This window comes from Vulpes lagopus, chromosome 12, assembly GCF_018345385.1.
Source record: "Vulpes lagopus strain Blue_001 chromosome 12, ASM1834538v1, whole genome shotgun sequence".
In the NCBI taxonomy this organism is placed as follows: Eukaryota; Metazoa; Chordata; class Mammalia; order Carnivora; family Canidae; genus Vulpes; species Vulpes lagopus.
Window position 1 is genome coordinate 80860706 of NC_054835.1, and position 26600 is coordinate 80887305.

The 26600-nt window shown below is 37.0% G+C and overlaps 1 protein-coding gene across 1 annotated transcript in view; it reads right to left on the reverse strand.

The window, feature by feature from the left end:
- Nucleotides 1–306: 306 nt before the first annotated feature.
- The window catches only part of LOC121474081 (transmembrane protease serine 11E-like), a 34704-nt gene continuing 8410 nt past the window's right edge, over nucleotides 307–26600 (reverse strand). The window contains exons 2-10 of the mRNA XM_041726887.1: nucleotides 24271–24443; nucleotides 20158–20279; nucleotides 17696–17763; nucleotides 14257–14420; nucleotides 11071–11109; nucleotides 9311–9488; nucleotides 7705–7964; nucleotides 6766–6908; nucleotides 307–604 (exon numbers count right to left, since the gene is read on the reverse strand). Coding sequence (XP_041582821.1) covers nucleotides 443–604; nucleotides 6766–6908; nucleotides 7705–7964; nucleotides 9311–9488; nucleotides 11071–11109; nucleotides 14257–14420; nucleotides 17696–17763; nucleotides 20158–20279; nucleotides 24271–24443 — 1309 coding nt within the window. The 3' untranslated portion in view covers nucleotides 307–442. The remainder of the gene's footprint in view (nucleotides 605–6765; nucleotides 6909–7704; nucleotides 7965–9310; nucleotides 9489–11070; nucleotides 11110–14256; nucleotides 14421–17695; nucleotides 17764–20157; nucleotides 20280–24270; nucleotides 24444–26600) is intronic.

Sequence of the window (26600 nt, forward strand, 5' to 3'; positions counted from 1 at the left end):
CATCCCCACATTGATCTCTGTAGTTGTTAGTTAGAAATGAAAATAAAACTTTATCTTGGTTTCTGTGCATTTTCTTAATTCTCATTCTTTCTCCATCTTAAGTATTTGGTATTCTGGGGTCTGTTTGCTTGACTTGTCATCCTGAATGGGATTGTTTTCCTCATTCCATTAAGAAAAAAAAACTCCTAATATTTTTCTGTACATAAAAATGTAATTCTTTCCTTTTTACCCTTCCTTTTACTCTGTCCTACATCTTGAAAATGGAGACTTCCTAAAATGAGAGAAGCTGGGTAAATCAAAGACGGAATCACTTCAAATTGTATATATGCATAAGAAATTTATGTCAATTAGCCAAACTTTTGATGCAAAGACTTCTGCAATTCTGTATCTCTGAGAATGGCCCACACTTAAAAAATAAGTTCCATTCTGCTAAGTTTTTCTCTTAGATACCAGTTTTGGAATGGATCCAGTCCCGGAAAGCAGTCACTCTAGTATAAACACCTGGCTTATTAGGTTGCCCACATTCATCTCCCCAGCTCACTATTCCAGCAAGATACCAGATATCTCTAGCATCTGGACTAACAAGTGGTCCTCCGGAGTCACCCTACAAGAGAAGAGAGAGATTAGTAATTAATAATTCAGTTCATTACTGCAGTATTTTTTTTTTCTTTTTCTAGCTTGAGTTTAATGAAAGGGACGGTTTTCTAAAGTTTCCAGTGTGCTCAAATGCAAAAGCGATACCCCGTGTCAGTAATTCACATAAGGAGGGTCCACTACCTAGAGTACTGGCTTACATTTGGGGGTCAATACACTGAGATTAAAGGCACCATCTCTTTGGAGAACAGTACTCTTATCCAGTACATCTGAAAAGATAATTCCTTATAGGCTTTATCAGTGTGACATAGCTCCCAGAAGAAGGGTAGAGTCTATTACTGATAAAAGGCAGACACTAGAGTCAGACACCTGGATTTAAATCTCAAATCTGGCTCTTCCAGCAGGCTGAGACCTTTAATTTACATATTCGTAATGCTTCTAATGATACCTACCCCCAGAGGATAATTTTGAAGATTATTTAAGACAGTAAGTATAAAGTGCTTAGCATAGAACCTGGCATAAAACAGAATTTAGTAAATACATATTTAAAACTACAAATTCCAGTTGTTTATGCCTTGTGAACTCTGGAAGGCTGTTTCTTTATATAGCTCATAAAGACAAGGCACAGGCTGATCTTTCCTCAAAATCTTGGGGTCTCTGTGTGCCTGGGGGGCTCAGCGGTTGAGCTTCTACCTTTGGCTCAGGTCGTGATCCTGGAGACCCGGTATCAAGCCCCACATCGGGCTCCCTGCATGGAGCCTACTTCTCCCTCCACCTGTGTCTCTGCCTCTGTGTGTGTGTGTGTGTGTGTGTGTGTGTGTCTCTCATGAATAAATAAAGAAAATCTTAAAAAAAAAATCTTGGGGTCTCTATTACTCATCATCCATTACATATTCAGTACTTTATGGAGACCTTAATTAATTATATATTATCCCATTAACCCATGTAATTCTGGCAACAAAATGTAGAGTGAGGTTTCATTTTCTCCATTTTAGCAATGAGGAAACCAAAACTTACAGAACTTAAGTAATTTGCCTGATGGCATATGCTATTCAATGGCAGAAATGGATCTGAATCCAGAGCAATCTAACTCAGAAGTCCAGATTCTTTTCCCCTGCATTATATTAACTTCCTTGTGTATTTTCTTTTGGTCAAGTAAAAATATCAATTAATACTAATGGGAACTGAATTTGTAATAATGTGTCAGTAATTTTAAAATCAGTTAGCCAACAAATGTTGACCAATACCCTCAAAGTCGTAGGAGATGTAAAAAGAGTGTGAATATATGGGCCTTGCCCTCGGGTACCATACAAATAAATCATTTTGATAATTGAAACTCAAGCCCATACGAAGGCAGAAGTAGATTAGGACAAAGAAACAGAAGATTCAAGAGATAACAAAATTTAAATCTATTTAATTGAAAGATGCAAATGAGTTGTTTTCATGCCTGCTAATATATGGGTTTAGTAATTTTGACTTTCAAGTCTTATTATTTAAGAAATACATTTTGTAAAGCTATAGCTGCCATGGATAGCGATTCCTGTGATGATTCTGAGCAAAGTAAATTAAAAATCTTCAAGAAAGAATTCACCATTCTAGATGCCTCTAAGGACATTTGTTATTCATGAGAAGAGGTCAAAATTTCAACCCTTCTGAATGACTTTGGGATTTGAGATCTCAGTGGATGAAGTCACTGCAGATGTGGTGCAAATAGTAAAAGATCTTGAATTAGAAGTGGAGCTTGAAGATGGGACTAAATTGCTGCAATCTCATGATAAAACTAATGGACAAGGAATTTCCTCTTATGGATGAACAAAGAAAGTGGTTTCTTGAGATGGAATCTACTTCTGGTGAAGATGTTGTGAAGAAGATTGTTAAAATTACAACGAAGGCCGTAGCATATTAAATAAACTTGGTTGGTAAAGCAGTGGCAGAGTCTGAAACGATTTACTCCAATTTGAAAGAAGTTCTACTGTGGATAGAATGCTATCAAACAGCATCGCATGCTATAGAGAAATCATTCATGAAAAGAAAAGTTCATCTATGTGGTAAACTACATTATTGTCTTATTTTAAGAAATTGCCTCAGCCACCCCAAACTTCAGCAACCACTACCCAACAGCCATCAACACTGAGATAATATCCTCGGAGAGCAAAAAGATTACAACTCATTGAATGCTCAGGTGATGATTAGCAACTTTTAGCAATAAAGTATTTTTATTTATTTATTTACTTACTTACTTACTTATTTATTTTTAAAGATTTTATTTATTTACTCATGAGAGACACAGAGAGAGGGGCAGAGACACAGGCAGAGGGAGAAGCAGATGCCCTGTGGGGAGCCTGATGTGGGACTTGATCCCAGGACCCCGGAATCATGCCCTGAGCTGAAGGCAGACACTCAACCACTGAGCCACCCAAGGGTCCCAGCAATAAAGTAGTTTTAAATTACATGTGTGCATTGGTTATTTTAGACATAGTGCTTATTGCACACTTAATACATTACAGCCTGGTGTAAACATGACTTTTATATGGATTAGGAAAACAAAAAATTTAGTTGACTTGCTTTATTGTGGTAGTCTGGAACCCACAATATCTTCAATGTATGCCTACAATGTTTCATGATGCCTTGTTAAGTTTGGATGGCACATGTACAATTTTTAGTCTTCTGCTAAAAATTTAAACATATGAAGGAAAATAGTTTTGGAGTAGGTAGAAATGTGAGACTGAATTTGGCAAGAGGTTAATTCTGATTATACAGATCTGGAAGTTATTAAAGGGACAGCTGAATTCAGAGAAAAGATAGTTTAGTATTTGGAGAATGGAGAAAAATTTCATCCAAGATCTATAAGTCCTGATGGATAGTGAGTCTTAAAGAAAGGGAAAGAAGGAGATACCAAAATAAGGAACCAGGGGCATTGACTGGCTCAGTGGTTGAGCATCTGCCTTCAGCTCAGGTACCTGGGAGTCCTAGGATCAAGTCCCACATCGGCCTCCCTTAAGAGAGCCTGCTTCTCTCTCTGCCTGTGTCTCGGCCCCTCAGTGATGGCACCATTGTAAGATTGGGGTGTCTCATGAAAAATTAAATAAGTAAACAAACAAACGAACAAATAAACCAAAATAAGGAACCAGAAATGAGTGGTGGGAGAAATAGGAGAGGAAAGCAACATATTTGAGGATCATAGAACCCAAAGAAGAATCATATTTTAGAAAGAGGAGGTAGCCAAATGGCACTGAGGTGAGAAAGTAGGAAATCCAAGTAAAGACTTTTGCATATGATGTTAATAATGATTTTTGAGATTTTAAAATATATGGAACTGGTCAAGTTCAAAAATGGTGGACACTAGACATAAAATGGGGGGGGGGGGGGGACTTGTCCGAGAGATAGGAAAAAATTGGTGTCCAGAGATAGGAAAGCAGGGTTTTATAATCACAGAGTTAAAGTTGGTTCCTTCTCTTTAATTCCTCAAATTTATAAGGAACATTCACATCTAATACCATCATTGAAGTAGTACTATAGAGTAGAGAACATATTTGCAGATGAAATTATTATGACATTTGAAATTTACCATAAATAAGAGCTGAGATATTTGAAAGAAGATCATAAATGATTATCACAAATGCAAAATCACAAGTGGCAAGTAGGATGAAAGAGATCAAGATAAGAGAAGATCTAGAATAGCTAAACTATGATTCTGACTGTTAAGAAACCAAATAAAATACAATTGATTCTTGCTTTCACAGCAGTTATTTTTTATGGAGTTGCCTCAAACCCTGAATTAGTGAATACTGAATCATCATTCCTGGGGGATATAAAGGGTTAGATTTCCATAAGCCTCTATTCATATTTTATCAACTGATCAATACATAGCTATATTTTATATATGTTCCTATATAAAGGTACATTACTTAAGATCTGTTATTAACTCATTAATGTTGAACTCATAGCCAACAGCACTGTAACTCATGCCCGAGTGAAGCTTACCTAACACATATATTTTCTCCATATGACATATCACAGTCTTCTTGTACCTTACTGCATCACTACACTTGGAGACTATTTAAACAGCAAAGTCACCAACAAAAAGCACAAAAATGTGGAAAATATGGCATTAAAAAGACCAAAAAAGAGGACACAAGTGTATGGTATGAAAGCTGAAACAAGAAGGCAGAGCATCTCTTTTTTTGACCTCAGGTGGGAACATGCACATTGGGTCACTAAAAATTTTTGCCACTCTGCATGTGTTCCTGAATGATCACAAAAGTGCCTTGATGACTGATTTGGGATTTACAAACAAGTTTTAGCAAATACGTGAATTTGTAAGTACAGAATCTGCAAATAGGGACTCCTGGGTGGCTCAGTGGTTGAATCTGCCTTTGGCTAAGGCTGGGATCCCAGGCCAAGGAACGAGTCCCGCATCAGGCTCCCTGCGAAGAGCCTGCTTCTCCCTCTGCCTATGTCTCTGTCATTCTCTGTGTGTCTCTCATGAATAAATAAATAAAATTTTTAAAAAAAGAATCTGCAAATAATGAAGATTATAGGTGTATTTTCAAGTGAATCTTTTATGAAATTGGTTTTATTTTAGTATTTTTATTCACAGAATCAACTTGAATTTTCTGTAGAATTTTGTAATGGAACCAGTCTATACTGTTCCATGTCTTCCTTCAGGGAAGAATAATCTGGGCATCAGAGCAGACAAAGAAATGCAATGAATTAAGTCTAATCTTCAGTGTTCGTCTGGAGAAAGGTCAAGTGGGTGAAAGAGTTTAATGTAGCGTATTGAACAATGCTGAATTGACTGACCCAGAGGTAAAAGTTGGGAAAGGACAATGGTGAAATCAGTCACGGATTAAGGGAAATAAAGCCAGTGAAAGCAAAAAACAGGTGCAGTATGTATGCGAGGAAGAAAAAAAACATGAAAAGTCGCCAAAAAAAATTCTTAGAGATGAATGATATACCACTGTATGAACCTAGATTGGAAAACATACAGAATAACATGTAATTTCAAAAACTAATTTGAGGCTTAAGAGTGCACATTAAACATAAGATCTATCAAATCACAAAATTAAAATTATAGGAGAATTAAAGGGTGTACCCAAGGAATCAGTAGCGGCCTTAATTCTATCAGCATTGTGGATGAAGACATTGAATAGATACTTTTTGTTTAAGCTAAATTTAAAAGATAATAATTAATTTTTAAAACATTGGACTTAGCAATAAATATAAAAACTCTGAAAGGTATTTAGAAGAAGCCAGATGCGAGCTAGAAAACTTAGAAATGACTCAACAGTGAGCTCCCTGAATTTGCTTTTTTGCTCCACTTATCCTGAACACAGAGCTTAGAAAAACATCAATCTATCAACCTGCCAACAGATGCAAATGAAAAAGAAGCCCAAGAAAACCTTTCTCTCTCCAGTAAAAGAAACAAAAAGGGGGCAACCAATGGAAGACACAAAACTTTTAGACAATATCTTCTCTACTCCAGCCAAACACAGAAAGAACTGTGGCACCCTTCCCAACCCCCATCGACAAAGGCAAAATGGTGAGCCTAGATTTCTACCCCTACCAGGCTGTCAGGAGGCCCAATCCCCCACCACTTCTGGGTGTTAGAGGAGGCTGAGTTGGAAACCGACTTTCATTTCTGTCAGGTAATGATGAAACTCTCCTCTCTTTCCCGTGGTACCCAGCTGGGGAGCATAGACTATAACTCAATGGAAATGAGGCCTAACTCTTTCACTAGGGTGATTTCAGAGGAAACCTAGTGGAAAGTCAGGGCTTTCCTCACTACCAACAGTAATGAGGCCTCTACCCCATGATGTCAGTGGAGGCTGCAAGGGTGATAGTAACAAGGCTCTCCCAGCCAGAGTGGTATCAGAAGCTTAGTCCTCTAAAGGAGGTTTTCTTGGCAATGGAATAGTTCTCAGCTGCAGTGATGGTTACACAAATCTGCACATGTAACAAAATGCCATTAAACTAGAAGCACACATTGCACCAATGTCAGTTTCCCAGCTTTTATACTATACTATACGTATGTGAGACATAACATTTGGGGAAATGGAGGTGAAGAACATATATGAGACCCCTCTGTAAACTTTCTATAAATCTATAATGATTTAGAAATAAAAGGTGAACAAAAAATGATGCAGCATACTAATAAGTCAAACTATGTACCTGGCACGCATCTCTTTTTCCTTTCAAGAAGCCCGCACATAACATTCTAGGAGTGATGGCACCATTGTAAGATTGGGGTTCATTACAGGTTTGAGTATCTATGAGATCCACCTGTGCTTGCCGAAGGTGATTTTGACTGGTACCTAAAGGGAAAAAATAGTCTTTATATTTGTAGATATACATATATTCTATAAACCTCAAGAAAATCTTTCATAGGGAGACAGAACATGAAAGACTCCTAACTCTGGGAAACGAATTAGGGGTGGTGGAAGGGGAGGTGGGCAGGGGGTGGGGGTGACTGGGTGATGGGCGCTGAGGTGGGCACTTGACGGGATGAGCACTGGGTGTTATTCTGTATGTTGGCAAATTGAACACCAAGAAAAAATAAATTTATAATTAAAAAAAGAAAATCTTTCATAATTATTGGATGAGACGGCAATATAGGATATGTATTTTGCTTTCAGTTACAGTCATATTTGGGGAAAGAATTATTTCCTAACTACTTTAACTGAAAAATTAGGCACCTATGAGAGTACCTTAAGTTGTTTAAGTGACTTCCATCCTATAGTAAAACTTAGAATGTAATTTCAGTAGGGATAATGGTGGAATTTTGATTCTCTAATCATCACAATTTAGGCATATTAATGATCCCCAATCTCTTATGTGGTTTATTCCCTAGTAAAGAGTTCAGATATGTTTACTCTTTCAGACACCTTACAAAGCACCATTCCTATAGTAATACTGATAGTAACCTAAAGCAATGAAGGAATGTATGTGTCTTTTAAATGACTTAGTCCATAAATAGGGCCTGACTTGCCCAGGTCCATATAACCAACCCACCAACATATTGTGGCATAATGACATTTCCATCCTTAGCTGGAAAATGCCTTAGAATACCAGATTGGGTCACTGTGGTTTGATTGCTCTTCAGATACTCACCATCATTTTGTAGTGCTCCAAATCCTGTCACAAACATCTCACTGCCTGGGGGAAATTCATGGGATGCATCAGGGAGGCAAATCCTATGTACTGCATTTGTGTAGGGAACAGGGCTAGAAAGCTCTGCAACTGAAATATCATAGTCATGTGATGGATACTTATATTTTTCATGGACAAATATCCTTCGAAGGCCTTGTTTCATCTTTGGAGGCTTTATTGTTACTCCAAAGGAAACAGTCCATCTGGCTGGGTCATTATACCTGACAAAAAAGTACAAAGAATAAATTCCACTTTACCATTCTACCAATGTAATGACTTATATTAAACAATTTAGGCTGCTGGTGTCAATATAAGTTTTCTTTTTAAAATTATAGTTTCTATATATAAAAGCAAACTCTTTCTAATCTGCGAATCAGGCTCAGGAGTAACATCAGAGAGAAATGCCACAGCGGCATGGTTTTTAGGAGATACATGCTACTCTGCGTTTGAGTTGCTCACTCCAGATCCTAGGACTTTTTGACATTTCTAGGAATCAGTGATTCAAAGAGACATATGGAAAGCATATTCTATATGGAATCAAAGAACTAAATGTATTCTATGCACCATGTCCCCTACCCACAAACATACACATTTCTCTGAAAACTGCAAAGGCTACACATAAATATAACAAAGTATTACTATCCTATTTACATAGGCATTTTGCATTTGCATTGGGTTGAAGGTTGTATTCCAAGGAATGGAATAGTCAACTTAGTGGTATAATTTAATACTACCAAATTTCTTCATATTTAACTCTTTCTTGCCATGTGGAATTTCCCCACTGACCTACCATCCACCTAGTCCCATCTCTGATAGATATACAGCAGAGAGGTATGGCTCTTTGACATCAAGCTCAAAGTCAAAAGATGGCTTTAAAATTTATTTAAAACTCCTACTTCCGTGGCAGCCCAGGTTGCTCAGCAGTCTAGTGCCACCTTCTGCCCAGGGTGGGATCCTAGGGACCAGGGATAGAGTCCCATGTGGGGCTCCCTTGCATGGAGCCTGCTTCTCCCTCTGCCTGTGTCTGTGCCTCTCTCTCTCTCTCTCTCTCTCTCTCTCTCTGTGTGTGTGTGTGTGTGTGTGTCTCATAAATAAATAAATAAAATCTTAAAAAATTTCCTGCTTCCTTTGACAAATTATTGTGGATAATTTATCTACATGTACTTTGATGCCATTTCCATTTTCAGACTATTAAACCTCTTACTAAGGTTTATGAGTGTCCCACTCTTGGGATGTATATGTTATCTTTATATTAAACTCATCTCTTTCAGGGTGCCTGGGTGGCTCAGTCGGTTAAGCATCTGCCTTCAGCTCAGGTCAGGATCCAGGGTCCTGGGATTGAGCCCTACCTTGGGCTCCGGCTGAGCCGGGAGCGTGCTTCTCCCTCCCCCTCTGTTCATGCTTTCTCTCGTGTGCATGCTATCTCTCTTTCTGTCTCAAATAAATAAATAAAAATAAAAACCTTTAAACTCATCTCTTTCAAACTTCATGAGGTATTTCCTTCCTGCCAAGTCCCAATGCACCTTGCTTACCCCAGTCATTCACAAGCCAGTCATTCAGGACTTACGTTCTAAAGCAGTGAGCGGCACTCACAAGCCATGTGCTATTAATTAAAGTTGCTCCACAGCGGTGGATTCCATCCCACTGCAGGCTGGCTTGCCACGGCCATTCACCCTCTTCTACCTGAGTCCCACCAACGATCCTGAGACTCTGTCTTGCAGTTTTACTCCTTCGTGTCCCACAGCCTGTCAAAGAGAGATGATGTGATGCCTTACTTAGCAGTTGCTTTTACGTATCAAACTGTTACTATCTCAAATTTTTGTACTTTGTGCTCCAATAGTATCAAGCATTTTCTCTTGTTCTCACTTCTCCTTAAACTATAGCCATTCATTAATTTAATAACTATTCATCTTAAAGATTTAAGTCAATCATTACCTCCTCTGGGATGCCTTCTCAACAATTCCTCTGCCCCCAAACTGGATTAGTTATGGCTTTTATGATACTTCCATCATCTTCATCATCATCTCTATATATGTGTGTGTACATATATGCATATGTATATATGTCTGTCTGTATATACATGTATATATGCTAATAGTTACCAGTGCTAATTATATACATATTATATGTATACTATATAGAAGTGTATAGTACATACACATAATATATATGTATACATATAATACGTATACATATAACATATATATATGTATATATAGCTTATAAAAGAGCTTCTTAACCTTGGCACCCTTGACATCTTGAGATGGATAATTCTTTGTTGTGGTAAGCTATGCTGTGCATCACAGGATATTTAGAAGAATCCATGGCCTATACATATTAGATGCCAGTAGCATTCCCCCTGCCGTCATGATAACCAAAATGTCATAGTGGGATCCTGTAGGGGTCAAAATTGCCCTAGTTTGAGAACTACTGCTTTAGAATTATGTATCCATACATTAGGTTCATACATCTAGTCTCATTAGAGCATGAGCTGCTTTAGGCAAGAATTATATCTCATCCATTTTATATCCCTTTTGCCTAATACACAACTAGCACACAAGAGTTTCAGAATAAATATTGGTGGCAAGAATACACACTATTTAGGTAACAGGATTATTCTTTGGTCCCATGTTTAATCAAGTTTGTGAATTAACCAATATTCTAAGCTGGTGAGTAGTGTACTTCTTTCCATCTTTTAAGATAAATATATTATCTACTAATTTTATACCTATTAAATGTATCCTCTAGATCATGGGGGGTGGTGGGTACCCTGCGTTAGGGAAAGGGAAATACCAGGCCTAGAGTCGGTACTTTTAAAACATAAGTGAAAATATTATCTGGGCCTTCAGTAATTTTACCAATATATATCCCAACCCCATGGTTACCTATGATTTCTATAGTATGGAATTAATAGCATCATGAAGATTTTATTTAGTGTAGAATAACAATAAGTTTCTGCCTGTAGCTGAAATTTTCCAACATACAGATTGCTTTTACATAATCTTTAGAAAATGTTTGTGAGAATATATTGTAGATATTTGCAGTAAGAACATTGAGTCTTTTCTCCCTTTAACAATGGTTCAAGTCACTTTTTTACACATCTGTCACAGGCAACTATATATCCACTCCAAAGTTTTCCCAATTTTTTTATTCTTTGGTAAGAAAATGTGCCTCAAAGATAAGTTAAAGCATCCCGAGCTGAGCACAGACCAAACTTTATTCTGACCCTATAACATCACACAAAGTATTTACAAAGTAAACCTAAATGACCCAGTGTTAACTTTTTACATTCAGTTAATGCAATTTTTAAAAATATATAACACTTACAATTGTTTATAAAGTTGTCTGTTTCTGTCTTGTTGATTTCTGAAATACACAGAAATGGTGAATAGAACAGGCCCAGCACATCAGAATTTCATAATGCCTCTGAGTACTTCAAATAGGAAAGGTGGTTAATTCTGTTATAAGACAGAACCTCTAGGTTGTAAAAACAAAACAAAACAAAACAAAACAAAAAAAGCAACACAGTTTATTGTAGACAGAGTGTGGTCATTCCTTGGGAAAAGGACGATCTTAGCAGTGTTTCTTAAACTTTAATGAGGATAATAGTCACATGGTGAGCATCTTTATACTGGCAATTCCCGTTCTTCTTCCCAGTAATTCTGATTCAGTAGTTTTGTGATGAAACCCAGAAATCTGAGTTTCATACCAGAAAATGAGATGTGGTATTTCCTCCTTTTGGGGAATACTACTTTAAATCATAGTATTGATTCCCTAAATGTAATATGTTTACTGACCATTATTTCAGATTTTTTCCTTTACTGAATTCATAGGCATAGCCCCATTTGTATAACACACATGAGTAGCAGGTCTATAAATCTGTCCCCCATTTAAAAATAATGTTATCCTTTTCTAATTTTTCTTTCTGCAAATTTAGGAAGACAATTTGCCCTCTTTTCAACTCTAGCCCATGGCTCTTTAGCTTATTGACTTCTCAACGATCAGGCCCTAACCCTATGCAAACACTAAGCCAACCAACAGATACATAAAACTCTATGCATTTAATGTCCTGATTCAGTAGAGTTCAAAGACCAAAACTATTTTCTTTGCATATGGCAGAATAAGAATTCTAAATACAAAAATGTAAATGTTAATTTTTCTTTCAGTATTTAAAAGTGTTGATATGCTAGAAATCTATATTCTAGAAGTACTTCTTTCTGACTTTCTCTTCTGGCTGTTTTTGGGGGAAATGGCTCAAATAAGAAAGTGACCATTTATTCTCATTAAATATTAAATACCATCACCACTAATCTCCCTGTTTCAAATAACCTGTTCTCCTCTATCTCACCCTCTTCCTAGAGAAAGTTCTGGCTTTGCATGCTGATATTACTAACAGGGTCAGCTTAATGGATGTGTATCTACATTGGGTCCTGAACTCAGCATGACTTTGCACTTCATTAAATGCACACTCTTAAAGTTCTTGATATTTTTTATTTCATAACTTGTGCTTTAAAAATAGAATAATAGAATAATGGGGCATGGTGTGAGCAGAAGAGATACACACAATATGTGTCCATGAATTCTTAGCTCTCCGTGTGCATGTATCATTCATGATACACTATGAACTCAAGAATCCTGGTGAATCCACAATGTTCAGCAAACTCAAAGTAAGATAAATGTGTGATGTCTACTACTAAAGAACCAGGGAGCACTGTCAGTCCTATTTGAAGCACAACTTGCTTAGAACACAGAAAGAAGGCAAGCAATCTACTAGACACACACCAAGTGAGCCTATTATATCCTTTCTTGCTCCCATTATGTCTTTTTATAAGCCAATAGGTTCTGCTGAAAATAGTGACATAGAAGGACTTTTTAATTCTTCCTCACTTAAGCTGAAGGTAGATAGTATTGGTAAAATGTGCACATATCAACAGGGGAAACAAAAATTGTCAAGCCAGCTGTGTATACTGTTTCCATTGATCTGTTAGCAGCCAAATTCATGCATGTGTCAGCTATGAAATACAGCTGTATAATTTTCATAATTCTGCATACTTAGATGAAATTACATTTACATATGTAATTGATATTTTACAATATGAAGATGAATAATACAATTCTTGCTAGTAATTTAAAATTTTCATTTTTTCACTTAGAATGGTGTTAATTAGCAAATAAAAACACCATGGCAAGTCAAGAGAGACTGTAGAAAAAAGTCATATTTTAATACTCTTAACAGTATTTTTTTGTTGTTTTTTGAAAAGAGTCCAAAATTTTGTACCAGGCTGCATAAGTTATGCAGTTGGTCCTAATTACTCAAGCCTTCCTTCCTAAGCAAGCAGGGTAGGTGATCATCAGGTCGGGTCTCTAGTTAGGTCTAACAGCGTTGATGTTAGCAACTTATGTTCCTACTTTCTACTTATACCATATCCACTACTGTGTCCACTAGCCACATTTGTCTAGTGAGCTCTTGAAATATAGCTAGTCTAAACTGAATGTGCTATAAATATAAAATATACACTAAATTTGAAAGTCTTAGTACAGAAAAGAAAATATGAAATGTCTTAGAAATAATTTTTCTATTGACTACTTGTTGAAATAATACTTTGATATATTGGGTTAAACATCAAGTTATTTAAATGAATTTCACATTTACTTTCACTTTTTTAATGTGGCTACTAGAAAATGTAATATCATATGTTTGGTCCACATAATATTTCTATTGACTAGCATTGTTCTATAGCACACAACTTGACTCTTAACCAAACTTTACTTCCGTTGAGGATCTACTGTTTCTTATTTTCTAGTAACAAGGACCTATCCCTGCTTATTTTGTTCCCCTACCCTCAACAAAAAACTCAGACTTTTTAAATTAGTTGTAAAATATACCAAAAATAACTGAAAATACATTATAAACTTTTCATTGGTAAATGGTTTAAGGGAAGAAGCTGTAACAAGATGTATCAATGAAACTTGAAGGCAAACATGTGGATGGCACGACCCTTTCCACACATCATACCCTCAGAACATAAAATGGAAGTGACAGGAAGAAGGAGAAGAATATACAAAGCCATTTTCTTCACTTATAATTGGATGCTATAGCTGAAGTATAAGGCCCAATACAGGAAAGAACCCAGGCCCAGAGGTAATGACAGACTGGCATAGGAAGCATAAGTTTAGGGTAGTATTAAAATACTTCATTAGTACCAATTTAAGCCCAAAAGAAATGTTCTGTTGTGGCAAGACTCCATAATTAAAGGACATCCAAAACAATTTTTAAAAATTAGTGCCTAAGGGGCACCTCACTGGTTCAGTCACTTGAGCATCTGACTTGATTTTGGCTCAGGTCATGATCTCAGGTCATGAGATCAAGCTCTACATCAAGCCCTCTCTCCCTTTGTCCCTCCCATCTTCCCCTAAAAAAAAAAAAAAAAAAAATCAGTGCCTAAGACCAAAAGTAACATGGAGCTGTTCTATATGTAAGAGAATTAAACTAAATAAGAGAAATAAACTTACTTTTAATTTCAACAGATTCAGGATCTAATTTAGGGGGTCCTACAGCATCTTGCAGCTTTTCAGGTAGAACATGTTGAATAATTTTATTGATGGCTTCAGGATCCTCAGTAGAGCGAAATCTAAAAATCAGCAGCATATGAGCCAACACTCCATGTTCCTCTTGACTGTGGACCAAAAAGAAAAAAAAGAAAAATATGGTTTTAAAAGATATAGTTCATAATTATATTTATGGTAATATCACAATCTATTTTTTCTTTATCATCCATTTAAAACACATACGCAAAACAAATCCATAATGTAATTGAAAAGATACAATTTATTTTCTTCTATATTCCTATCATTTACCACATATAAAATTTCCAACTCAGCCTCCCTGATAGTAAGCTAGTATGTTTACAGTCTCCCTTAACACCAAAATATCTAGTTATTAATATAAAAAGACACTCTCTTGTCAACCATTCAGTACTATCCAATATAACGTATGGTCAATATGAAATCAATTCTGGCTTTGGCTTTCAGGCTTAATTCCCAGTGGCTTAAATCCAATGATATCTCCTAAGCAACATCATGCTCTCCTAAACAACTTCTAGTCGTAAGGATAATAGGAAGCTTAACCAAATTATCTTGACTTCATGTGATTATATTTTCAAGGTAGAGCATTAATTAGCCTTAGCATTAAAAAAAAAAAAAAAAAATTAGCCTTAGCATTGTTTGAATGAATTACTTGGAATCATCTTTGACCTCTCTTTCTCATTCTCTATTCTAGCCTCTTTTCTTCACATACAATTAGTTCTCGGAGATATAGCCCTCACCATACAATGTGTTGACTTCTCATTTAACATAAATTAATATAATATTATTGGTATTAATATATTATTAATATAAATTAAAACCTTATTTTTAGAGGTCAGCTTTATTTACCAGTTATAAATCTGTTACCATTTGATGATCCATTCTCTCTGAAACAGTGCTTTCTTCAAATATACCCTTGTGTGTGCAAAGAGATTTATATATAGGTTTATCATAACCTTGTTTTTAAATATCAGAAAAAAATATGTAACAATCCAAGTGTCCATCAAAAGTCATTGGCTAAATCAACACAATGAATTGTTAAGAATATGTGTTATTTCTGGAAGTGGAATTATTGGAGAGGGAGTTTTGCTTTCCATTTTATTTAATAGCATGTTATTTGAATTTTATAGAAGTTTGTACTGTTTTTGTAATCTGAAAAAAACAAATAGGACTTTTTTTTTTAAGATTTATTTATTTATTCATGATAGACACAGAGATTGAGAGAGAGGCAGAGACACAGGAGGAGGGAGAAGCAGGCTCCATGCACCGGGAGCCCGATGTGGGATTCGATCCCGGGTCTCCAGGATCGCGCCCTGGGCCAAAGGCAGGCGCCAAACCGCTAAGCCACCCAGGGATCCCCCCAAATAGGGCTTTAATGAGATTATTGTTATGTATCTCACCCCCTTTCACTGACTAAGCAACTCTGTACAACAATTCTTTCTTCTTTCTTCTTTCTCTTAAACAATTCCTATACTGGCTAATAGAAACAAAACAAACAAAACCTTCTCTCTACCCCAGCTATTCAATGTATGTCTCACCTTCTTATCACAGCAAACCTTCTTGAAAGGGTAAATTACACTCTGCCTCATATTTAGTTCCTTGCAAACTGCTTCCTCCTCTTCCATTCCACTGTCTTTTTTCTACACTAAATGGCTTCCTTATTGACATATCCAATGAATTCTTTCCAATCATATTACTTGGTCTCTCAGGAGTATTTTGTCAATGCTGACCATTCCATGCTTGAAACTTTTTGTCTTTCATGTCAGTGGTGCCTTTCTCATGATTTATCTTTTTCCCTTCTTCTTCCCTATCTGTTTCGTAGGCTCCTATTTTTCCCCCAACTCCAAATACCAAATACTTAGGTTTTGTTTTCTTCAGATTTTTTTTAAGATTTTTTTTTTATTTATTCATGAGAGACAGAGACAGAGAGAGAGAGGCAGAGACACAGGCAGAGAGAGAAGCAAGCTCCATGCAGGGAGCCTGACATGGGACTCGATCCTCGGTCTCTAGGATCAGGCCCTGGACGGAAGGCGGTGCTAAACCACTTAGCCACCTGGGCTGCCCCTTCAGATTTTCTTCATCATCATTTTTTTCCTTGCATTACCCTTTTTCTGAGAAATTCCATTTACCTCCACACTTTTCAGTATTTTGAGTTGATAATGAGCAAAGGCTCATCTTGAACTCAGTTCCTTTTTCCTTCCCTGAGTAAGACCTGTATTTTAGGCTCATGTGTCTCCTACTATCTCAATTCAGCATCTCTAAGATTGATTTCATCTTTCCTACAAACTTGCATTTCTTTCTATTGATTGCAGAAGAAATACTGAGTAGAAAGATTACTGGGATGAAAAAGTAAACAAATTGGAAAGTGATTTGGAAGGTAAAACTGGTAGAACTTAGTTATTCATAAAATGTGAGAAGCCCGGAACATGGAGGAGTATAGGATGATGTCCAAGTTTCCCATTGGTGTTGTTGGGTTTTACCTGAGTTAGAGAACTTTCTGTGGAATCTCCATGTGGAGATGTGCATAGGCAAGTATATAGTTCTGGAAATCAAAAAAAGCAGTTTAGATTGGAAATAGAAATTTGGATTTCAGTAACATATGAGGTCACGTGGGTGCATGAAGTCTCCTTGAGAGAGTGGAAATTTAAGGATTGGAGAAGTAAATACAGATCCAAGAGAGAATAGTATTTCAAATGCCAGAGAATATAGACTTTTCAGAAGACAGTGGTCAAAGTAACACCACAGATGTCAGCTAAGTGATAGATTGAGAAGGAACTCTTGGAGTTTTTGTCATTGAACTAATACTGGAAACAGCTCTCATTCTATTTTTGAAAAATACAAATAATTTGTATTAAGACAATATATTAATTAAGACCCTCATATAGTATTTTGCTTAAAATATTATGCTCTGAACTTCTATTTATTGATGTTGATTATTAGATCTGGAATTTTCTTAGGTAAATATTTGGAGCAGAAAGGGGTAGAAAAGAAAAAATAAAACTGATAAAGAGAACAACCAAGAGTTTAAGACAAATATCATCTACTAAATCATTTTATATAGGGGACAATTGGCTATTAAACTAAGGAATACGGTTTAGGTTCCTACTTATGCTAATTAGTTTCCAAAAATACAATTCAATAATATACCTCTGTCTCTGGAAATCCATCACCTTGCAAATGCTTTCTTATGGATTTAGAGAATTAGTAAAGCAAATTATAGCCCATGTCTTAGAACAGTTGTCAAATGAGTGTTGGTTTAATTGAATTATATCATATCATTAACATTTCAAATAGTATTTATTACTGACCAAGTTAACAGTTTTATTTTTAACTTATATTCAGAAATTGTAATTTTAGATCTACATACCTGAACTTGATAATGTGAGACTTGACAAATTCTTCCCTCAATGGAGAGTTATGAAATGCATTTTTCACCTGTTCCAAAAATATTCAAAATAAGTCAACAAGAATAATTTCCTGCAAGTCATTTTAAGCTCTATGGAAAATTTAAAAATAAAACAAAACAAACAAAAAACAAATCAGAAAGCATTAACCAACATTTTACAATGCATTCAACTTGAAAAATCTCGAAGAATCTTTTCTGGTATTCTACTCAGTGATTTCAGATGAATCCTGTCTTAGGAGTTACAGTTTCTGGGAACGATAGTAGTGAGGCCAAGAGTGCTATTTGCTGTGGTACACTCAGAAAGATACTAAAAAGAATAAACACGTTTATTTTAAGAGGAAGTCTATATCTCATGCCCTGAGATACAGACTTACTTCTACTATAGATAAACAAAAGAAATGAAATAATTCTGCCAAGTGATGGTTGGGTCATAGATATGAGTGTGTGACAAGTGTCACATGGTTCTTAAAACCAGTGAAAAAGTTGCTGAACATCCAGGCATAACCTGCACCTAATTCAGGACTCAGAATGGTCTTAGAAAGGTCTGTGTGAACTAGGATACTTAGCCTAATATGTTCTGTAAGTAAGGTTTATCTCATTTTTTAAAAAAAATATTTTATTCATTCATGAGAGACAGAAAGAAAGGCAGAGACACAGGCAGAGGGAGAGGCAGGCTCCATGCAGGGAGCCTGATGCAGGACTCGATCCCTGGACTCTGGAATCACACCTGGAGCCAAAGGCAGATGCTCAAATGCTGAGCCACCCCAGGCGTCCCTGTAAGGTTTACTTTAATAAGGTAGAAAAATGTATCTTGTGGAGATATTTCTTACTACTACAATTAAGAATTCTAGCCAACTTAAATTTTTAGTTAAACATGTCAAGTTTACTTGATTTCTTGACTTCCGTGTGTGACTATTGACCAAACACAGTTACAGCAAGCTGGTGATTGACTATAGAAACAATGAGCCCTTTTACTCACATTTTTTGTTGACTCCTCTTTCTTTGTGCCCAAGGGGAGTTACTTCAATTATGGGACAAATCAGCATAGTACAAGTGAGTCCCCTAATGACCACATTCACTTGGATATTTTTATTTAAGGGCTTCTATTTAATCAAATAATTTCAAAATTATTGTTAATTTTGAAGAGTGTTAGAGTCCTATTCCTTTATACATAAATCATTCTGGATGTTATAAAATTTATTTTAGTGAATGGCATAAAAGACAAGGAAAATAGTTGCATCTTTTCTTGACCATATTAGTTCCATTTTCTTTCCTTTATTTTATATATATAGCTCTAGAAAAGAGTTTATTCAGATATTTCCCTGATTCAGTGCTTATACAGACTGAATTTGTATTCAACCAGAATTTGAGCTCCTTCTTATCAAGGTATTGAAATCCTCAGACTTCTAGTCTATCAAGTAGTTTTTAGGTGGGTAACTTCCATTATTTTCTTACTCAGGATATGGAAAATGGAAGACAATTTTGAAATTAGTTGAATGCCTTAATTTTCACAAACTTCGTGAAAGAATGAAAATCGGTAGTAGATGGCTCCAAAACTAAGTATCCCAACTTCTAGGTTAGGCTATTTCCCATCACATCATACCACTAATTACCTCACAGACTGTCAGGAAAAGTCCAAATGATTCTCTAAGTAATCTGATGGTGATTAGAAATCATGACCCAGGCGCTTGTTCTCTTGGCCTATACTGATCATTTTTCTACTTTTTAAAACATTTAATTCATCTCTGAGGATGAATGTTGAAGCCTTAAATATAGAGATGAGTATCCATGTGTCTCCTATAGACTTATGTACCCAAAAGTAATCCAAGGTCAGAAAATTTTGTTGTTTTTTTTTTAAAGATTTTATTTATTTATTCATGAGAGAGAGAGAGAGAGAGAGAGAGAGAGGAAGAAGCAGGCTCCATGCAGGGACCCCAATGTGGGACTCGATCCTGGGACTCCAGGATCATGCCCTAGGCTGAAGGCAGGTGTTAAACCGCTGAGCCACCCAGGGATCCCCAGGTCAGAAAATTTGAATATGAAAATACTAGTCAAGTATGTGTCTGAATAGTTTCAATCTTGTGCTCAAAGGTGTCTTCTCTGAGATACAGCAGTCATATTTGGGTCACCCTCACATTCCCAGAATTTCTGGACTCTGCTGATCAAGATTGTAGCACTAGCTATGGAAGAGTGAGTGGGAAGGACATGAAGTAAGGGATAAAGTTCACTTGGTTCAACCTTGCAAGGCATACTCTCCCAAGTCATGTATTGTCATTTTTGTTTTATACTTCCCTGGCAGGGCTGCTTCCCATTTTTCAAAGGTATGCAAGATCAGTTGAATGCATGTTTTGAAACCTAGGTACCAAAAAATACCATATAAAGTGATAGCAAATGCCCTAGAAATGGAGGGAAAATGTGCTTACCATTGATTCAATTTTCTGACTCATTTCTGTGAAATTTTTAGAAGCCTCTTTTCCAAAGTCATCATACAGTTTGTTACTTGTAAATGATAATGTGCCATAGTAATTGTAGGTCTTTCTTTGATCTATGAAGAGAGGGGAGAAAACCATCATACGTTTTACCAGATGTGTGTAAAGCATCATTATTTCTATGTTTGGTGGTTGCTAGAAAGACTGAGACTAGAGAGAATGGCCCTACCCCAGGTCAACATCTCCATCATCTTGCCCTGAGTTCATGGTTATCTAAGAATAAAAGACACCAACATTCATCATCATAAGATTTAGAGTGTAAAAGCCATAAGTTATGCCTGGTGTTCCTGCAGGCTAATTAGTCATGTGTTATCCATTTCTGAATTAGCATGAGAGGCAGCAAGTCATGCCATCTGAGCATACAAACAAGAATGGACTTGGAAGTTTCCCAAGAATAAACGTACTTTTATATTCCAAAAGTAGATTTCTCCCAATTCAATAAACCATAAAACCATATCAATTCTGGCCACAAGAACTGTCATATAAGAAAATTTATTTGGGGTAAAGAAGATGAAAACGCTTGGTGTTCAGTTAGAGAGCTAGACCTACCATCTGACATAACCTTAAAGTGACACTTGGTTTTTACCTGGCTATGGTCAGTTATGGTCACTCCATTTATTTTCTCCCAACAGCCACAGGGATTGTCTTGTCTTGCCACTGGCTGCACTTTCTGTACCCATTTTAAGCAGCCCACATTTTTGGCCCACTGAAAATTAATGCATCATTCATCACCCTTCTATACATGAAGCAAGCATGGAACCCTAAGATTCATTCATTCAACAAATATTAATGCTGACTATCTTTTCTATGATTCTGTATTGAGTATTAGAAATATAATGGTGTGGGAAGCCCCGGTGGCCCAGTGGTTTGGTGCCGCCTTTGGCCCGGGGTGTGATCCTGGAGACACGGGATCGAGTCCCGCATTGGGCTCCCTGCATGGAGCCTGCTTCTCTCCCTCTCCCTCTGCTTGTGTCTCTGCCTCTCTCTCTCTCTCTCTCACTCTCTCTCACTCTCTCTCTCTCTGTCATGAATAAATAAATAAAATCTTTTTAAAAAAAGACATATAATGGTGATCAAGACAGTTGTGTGTAGTTAATATAGGATAATGGAATGTACTTCTCCCATCTTCAATTTCTCTCCTCTTCTCTCTTGCTTCTCATTCTTTCCATCTTCACTTGAACCCAAGAGGAAAAGGAAACTAACATTGGGCACCTGTGTCCCAAGTACACTCACGTATCTCATTTAATTTACCATATCTCATGAGAAGGCAGTATTGTCCACATTTAACAGATAAGGACTACAGTCTCCAAAATGTAAGTAAATTGCCCAGCCATAACATGACATAGCCGGAAAAGACAGAACTGGACAGAACTGGATTTCAAGTCAAGGTCCAGCTCTCAGAGCACAAATTCTCTTTACATACCACTTCTTGGGGTGGGAAAAACTACTGGAAATTTTCAAAAGAACATTCTGGCCATCCAAAGGATTTGGTTTGAGTAGGAAAGGATTTGATAAGGCTAGGAAATGTCCAGTGATGCAAACAGGAGATGGATGGCAGCCTGAAAGGTCAGAGCCTCCTGGAAATTAGCCACCAAAGTGAGAGGCTAAGGAGGTTTTGCCTTTCTCCCTCTTTCCTTACCTTCCTTTCATTAAATGGCCCTCACTTGAATGGCCAGAGAGACCTGAAATGCAGGCAAGACCCTGGAAATACACATAATCTCGAGTAAGGTTTTTAATTTACGGAAATATTGAACACTGGGTCTAAATTGAGCCTAAGAATCTGCATTGCTAACAAACTCCCATGTGATGCTGCAGGTGGCGGGACCTAATCCCTCACTGAAAAGTTAGTGTTTAGAGAGAAGAACTGACTCTTACATATTGGTCCTGTTCTCTTTTAAATTATTAGATCGATTTATTTGAAACTGCCATTTATATAAGTCAAAAATGGTCAAATACCAACAATTTCATATGCTTCAACCAAATGAACTTGTCTGTAGTCAATATTTTACTTTGCTCAATAGACTCAAACAGGTCACTAAGTCAAAACATATTCCCAGTTGCCAGAATTATATGGCATGTGTAGTTGCCGGAAAATATTACTGGGAAATATTAACAGAAAAGTAAGAAAAATAAGGATGAACATTAGTTTGCTGATAAGTTTCTAAAAAGTTTGTGAATCTGTAACCTACATGGATGTTGCTCATAATAGAGTCACCTTCTGTCATTTAATTCTCAGAGGGGCAGAAATGCAGCCCCAAAGGCCCCTGAACACCAGCTGCACACACAATTCTATGCTGCCCTGGGCTTTATGCCAAATTGGTGGGTTTTTTTCAAGATGAGTTACCTCCATCTTAATCTATTTCTGTAACTCTTTAGTTTACTTTGGTTATCGAGCTATGCCAACTCCTAAATGCTTATATGCTATATTCACTCTATTCTTTGTATCTCCAAACAGAGGGCAGATCACACATGCAAGACAGTAACACGTATCACAACAATCATTGTTTATTCAGGTGTGCTGTGTGGGCAGTGGATGTTGGGTGTGCCATAATGCTGCACTGATCATCCAAACAATAGGGCCCAGAAGCAGGTTACTGGAAAAATCTTGCCAGGTTTTCATTGTTATGTGTGTGAGCAAGATGGCTTGGGGAGAGGCAAAGGGAGAAGCAGTAAGAAACATTTTCTCTCACTGAGGTAATGAGACCTCTAGCTTTACTAGGGATCCTTTGTGAAGCCAGGCAAACTGAAGTATGCCCCCATGAAAATATCATAGGTACGATTCACTAATCTTTATCATTCAGTATTCAATACATATTAATTATTTAATATGTGCCAGGATCCTGCTAAGTTCTGGAAATACAGAAATGAACAAAATACAGTGCTGGGCATCTGTGGAGAGGAACAATGATGTTTACAGTATAATGAGATGATATATTCGTAACAGAACTGTAGAATTAAAAAGTCATTTTAGCCACTTTTTTTTTTTAATTAAAAACATGCTCCAGAGAAATAACCAAAATGTAGATACTCCAAAGTTTAAAGACTTGTGTGTGGGTAAGTTCTACCAAAAAAAAAGTCTTTGCTTTAAATATTTTTTCTTCAAACTACCCAAAAATGATCTACCTTGCTTTAGAAATTGAGATTGGAATTGAGATTGTGTCTGCTAGTGGAAGAAGATAACCAATTTACAGATCATTATGTCTTTTTACAGGAGAGCAACTTGTGCAAATTCCCAATTAAATTAGAATCAAGTAATTAGCTTCTTTGGTTACAGTGTCTTGAACATCAAAGCATTAGCTAGTCACTAAGGGAGATATTGAGCCAATAGGTCGTAGTAGAGTCAACTAATTATAACTTGAGGCAGAGTAGAGGGAAACTTCAGAAGGGTTATTACACCCTGGAAGAACAGTCCTAAAGTACCCTGGGGACCTTTCTAATAACAGAGCACTCATGGTTCATCTAGTTGTGAGATACCTGATTACCACAGAGTTAACCTCTTTATAATTAACCTTCTCAGCATATCCTATCTCCTTTAATCACATGCAGTACAACCCAAGATGAGATTTAAAATAACAGAAATAGGCACTTACTAAACAATATATCATTATGAGCATTTTTCCAGCTTATTAGTACAGAATAGAGCCAACTTTTCTATGATCCTTGATGATGTAATTAACTTGGGGGCTCTCAGGATTTCAAACAGTTGGAATAATTTTAAATCAAGGCGATTGCCCTACATCCTCAAACAACTCAACGCTACCTCTCCTATGGTCTTTTCCTATGTAATATTTGATTATCGCTTATTAATGAATATAAAATCTAGCATGCTATTCCCAGCAGGAAACATTGCTCCATCAAAGATAGAAGAAAAAAATCCTCTTTGGCTTGTGAGGATTGAGAAAAACAAGACAGGTAAAGGATTCTTTGAACTAGCTATGCAAATGAGTTGCAGTCATGAATGAATAAGCCTGAGACAAATCAAAACAGGAGTGCACACGAAGAAATATTTGGGGGAAATCACACGGTGCTAGGGCAGCTCATACTTACTATATCTCACATAATGAACAGTAAGTCCAATGCACACCGCCAGAACAATCAGGGAGATAAAGGTGATGAGGCCAATAACCCAGGGCTCCAAACAAACTCTCTTCCTCTTCTTCACCACAGCTGGCCTGAGCAAGAAAGCAAATAAATGGGTTATATCACATGGTGCACTCCACCTACCCCTTAGGTAAAGCAGATATGTCCGGGGAATTCAGGACGCTCGGGGTAGAGTCCCATTTTGGTTTAGAACACATCCTGGTTTGCAGTGTGCTGAAGCCAGTCCTGGCTCTGGTTACCTGACCTTAGGCAAGTAATTTGACATCCCTGTGCCTATTTCCTCCTCCATAAAGTGAAGATAATAATGGTAGTGCCCATCTCATGGGATTGTCATAAGGATTAAATGAATTACTCTGTATAAAGTGTCGTCGACAGTGTGTGACATGTAGAAAGTACCATGTATGTGTTAGCTGTGATTTACTGAGCTGGCTATCCAAAATACTAAGTGTAGCACACTTGGAGCTATGCCAATGTTTAAAGCCTGTTTTTACCATTCTAAAATCTTTTTTAAAAATTATTTATTAATTTATTCATGAAAGAAACACAGAGAGAGGCAGACACACAGGCAGAGGGAGAAGCAGGCTCCCTGCGAGGAGCCCAATACAGGACTCGATCTTGGGACCTCGGGATCACACTCTGAGGCAAAGACAGATGCTCAACCACTGAGCCACCCAAGGCATCCCACCACTCTAAAATCTTAAATGGCCTACAAAATACGTTACAGCTTGAGCCATACTGTTCCGGATAGAATTTCTAATTCTACCCTCTATTTGTCTGATTTATTTACAAACAAACTTTGAGGACACACATAAGAGATAACCGGAGCTCTTTTCTGAAGAACCCGAGTGCTTGCACTCTAAACCTCAGCAACGCTACAGGAAATCCTTTCTGCGTAAGATTCCCTCAACCTCTCCCATTTATTCTGCCTTCAAAAACATGTTACTGAAAACTGTTGGTCAGCTGGGTTTCTGTTTAATTAGTATGATTGCTGTTCCCTTGTGTTATAATAGTTACTAGGCGAACTCAAAAGCTAGAATAAAGAATAATAAGTCAGAGTTGGCTAAGGAGTTTGAATATGAAGCTGTTATTTTACATTTCTTGAGGTGTTTATCACCCTGGTACAATCCCTAGCATGCATGCTTATCTTCAGAGCACCGTCTGCTACGTGAGGACTGGGAGGAAGTGTAGTACTATCCTGGAGGAGCACAGGACTTCAATCAGAACCAGAAAGATTCTGAATCCAGCTCTTTCCTTAGCATCTGTGCAACTTGGACAAATCATTTAAATGCTGTGCTAAGTTCTCTATATGTTAATAAGGGACAGTATAGCCCTTGTGTCTAAAATACAGGATTGATTGTGGGATCCTGAATGAGATCGTGAGTGTGAAAACTTCTTGCAAACTGCAAAGCTATTTTTGCAATAAATAATTTTTGCTTACAAGAATCAAGGGGACTCTGTTTTGGGTTATGTAGGACCAACATGTGATATCATTTTGGTCCCTATCACACCGTCATCACACCCTGGCTCTGCCTTGATGTTTTGTTCTATGGGAACATTGTCACAGAAGTCATATTGTCATTCCTGCTACATGACTCTGCTCCTCCTGAAGGCACTGAGATCTAGGGAAAGGCTCCAGAGACTCTACTTAGGTCTCCTGCCTTGATCTTGTGATTTTCCAATGGGACTGTAGCCAAGGACATTTCATCTTCTTCTCCTCCATCTCTTCAATCTTCAGTGCTCCCTTGAGTGATATTACAAACACCTGATCCTAGAATGGCAATTACTGCAAGATGAAAAGATCGCTCCATGAGGAGTCACTAATTTTTTATGTGCAAATGTGCCTAAGAAACCTAAAAACTGATCCCTGTTTCTTCTTCTCGGAATGCTTGCCCTTCACCTGTTTCAGAGAAAGGAGATGCATATGGCAGATGTAAGCAAAACTTTGGGGGAAATACGGGAAGGGAAGAGCTTTTCAACTGACATCAAAACATGCCAGATAAAGAATATGAATTTGTAATTGTAGCAAATGTGCTACAATTATCAAAAATGTATGATCATTGTGTAGAGTTGTAAAATATGGCAGAAGTTCTAATTGTTCTATAACTTTTAATCAAGACAGAAAGTAAAACAGAGCAGCTGGTAAATGATGGGATAAATTTAGAAATATTAACATGGAAATAGCCAATGATTTATTTAAGGAAAAAATACTGCAGAAGAATATGCATTGTATATTCCAGTTTTTTTTAAATAATGAAACTGTGTATGTACATAGCAAA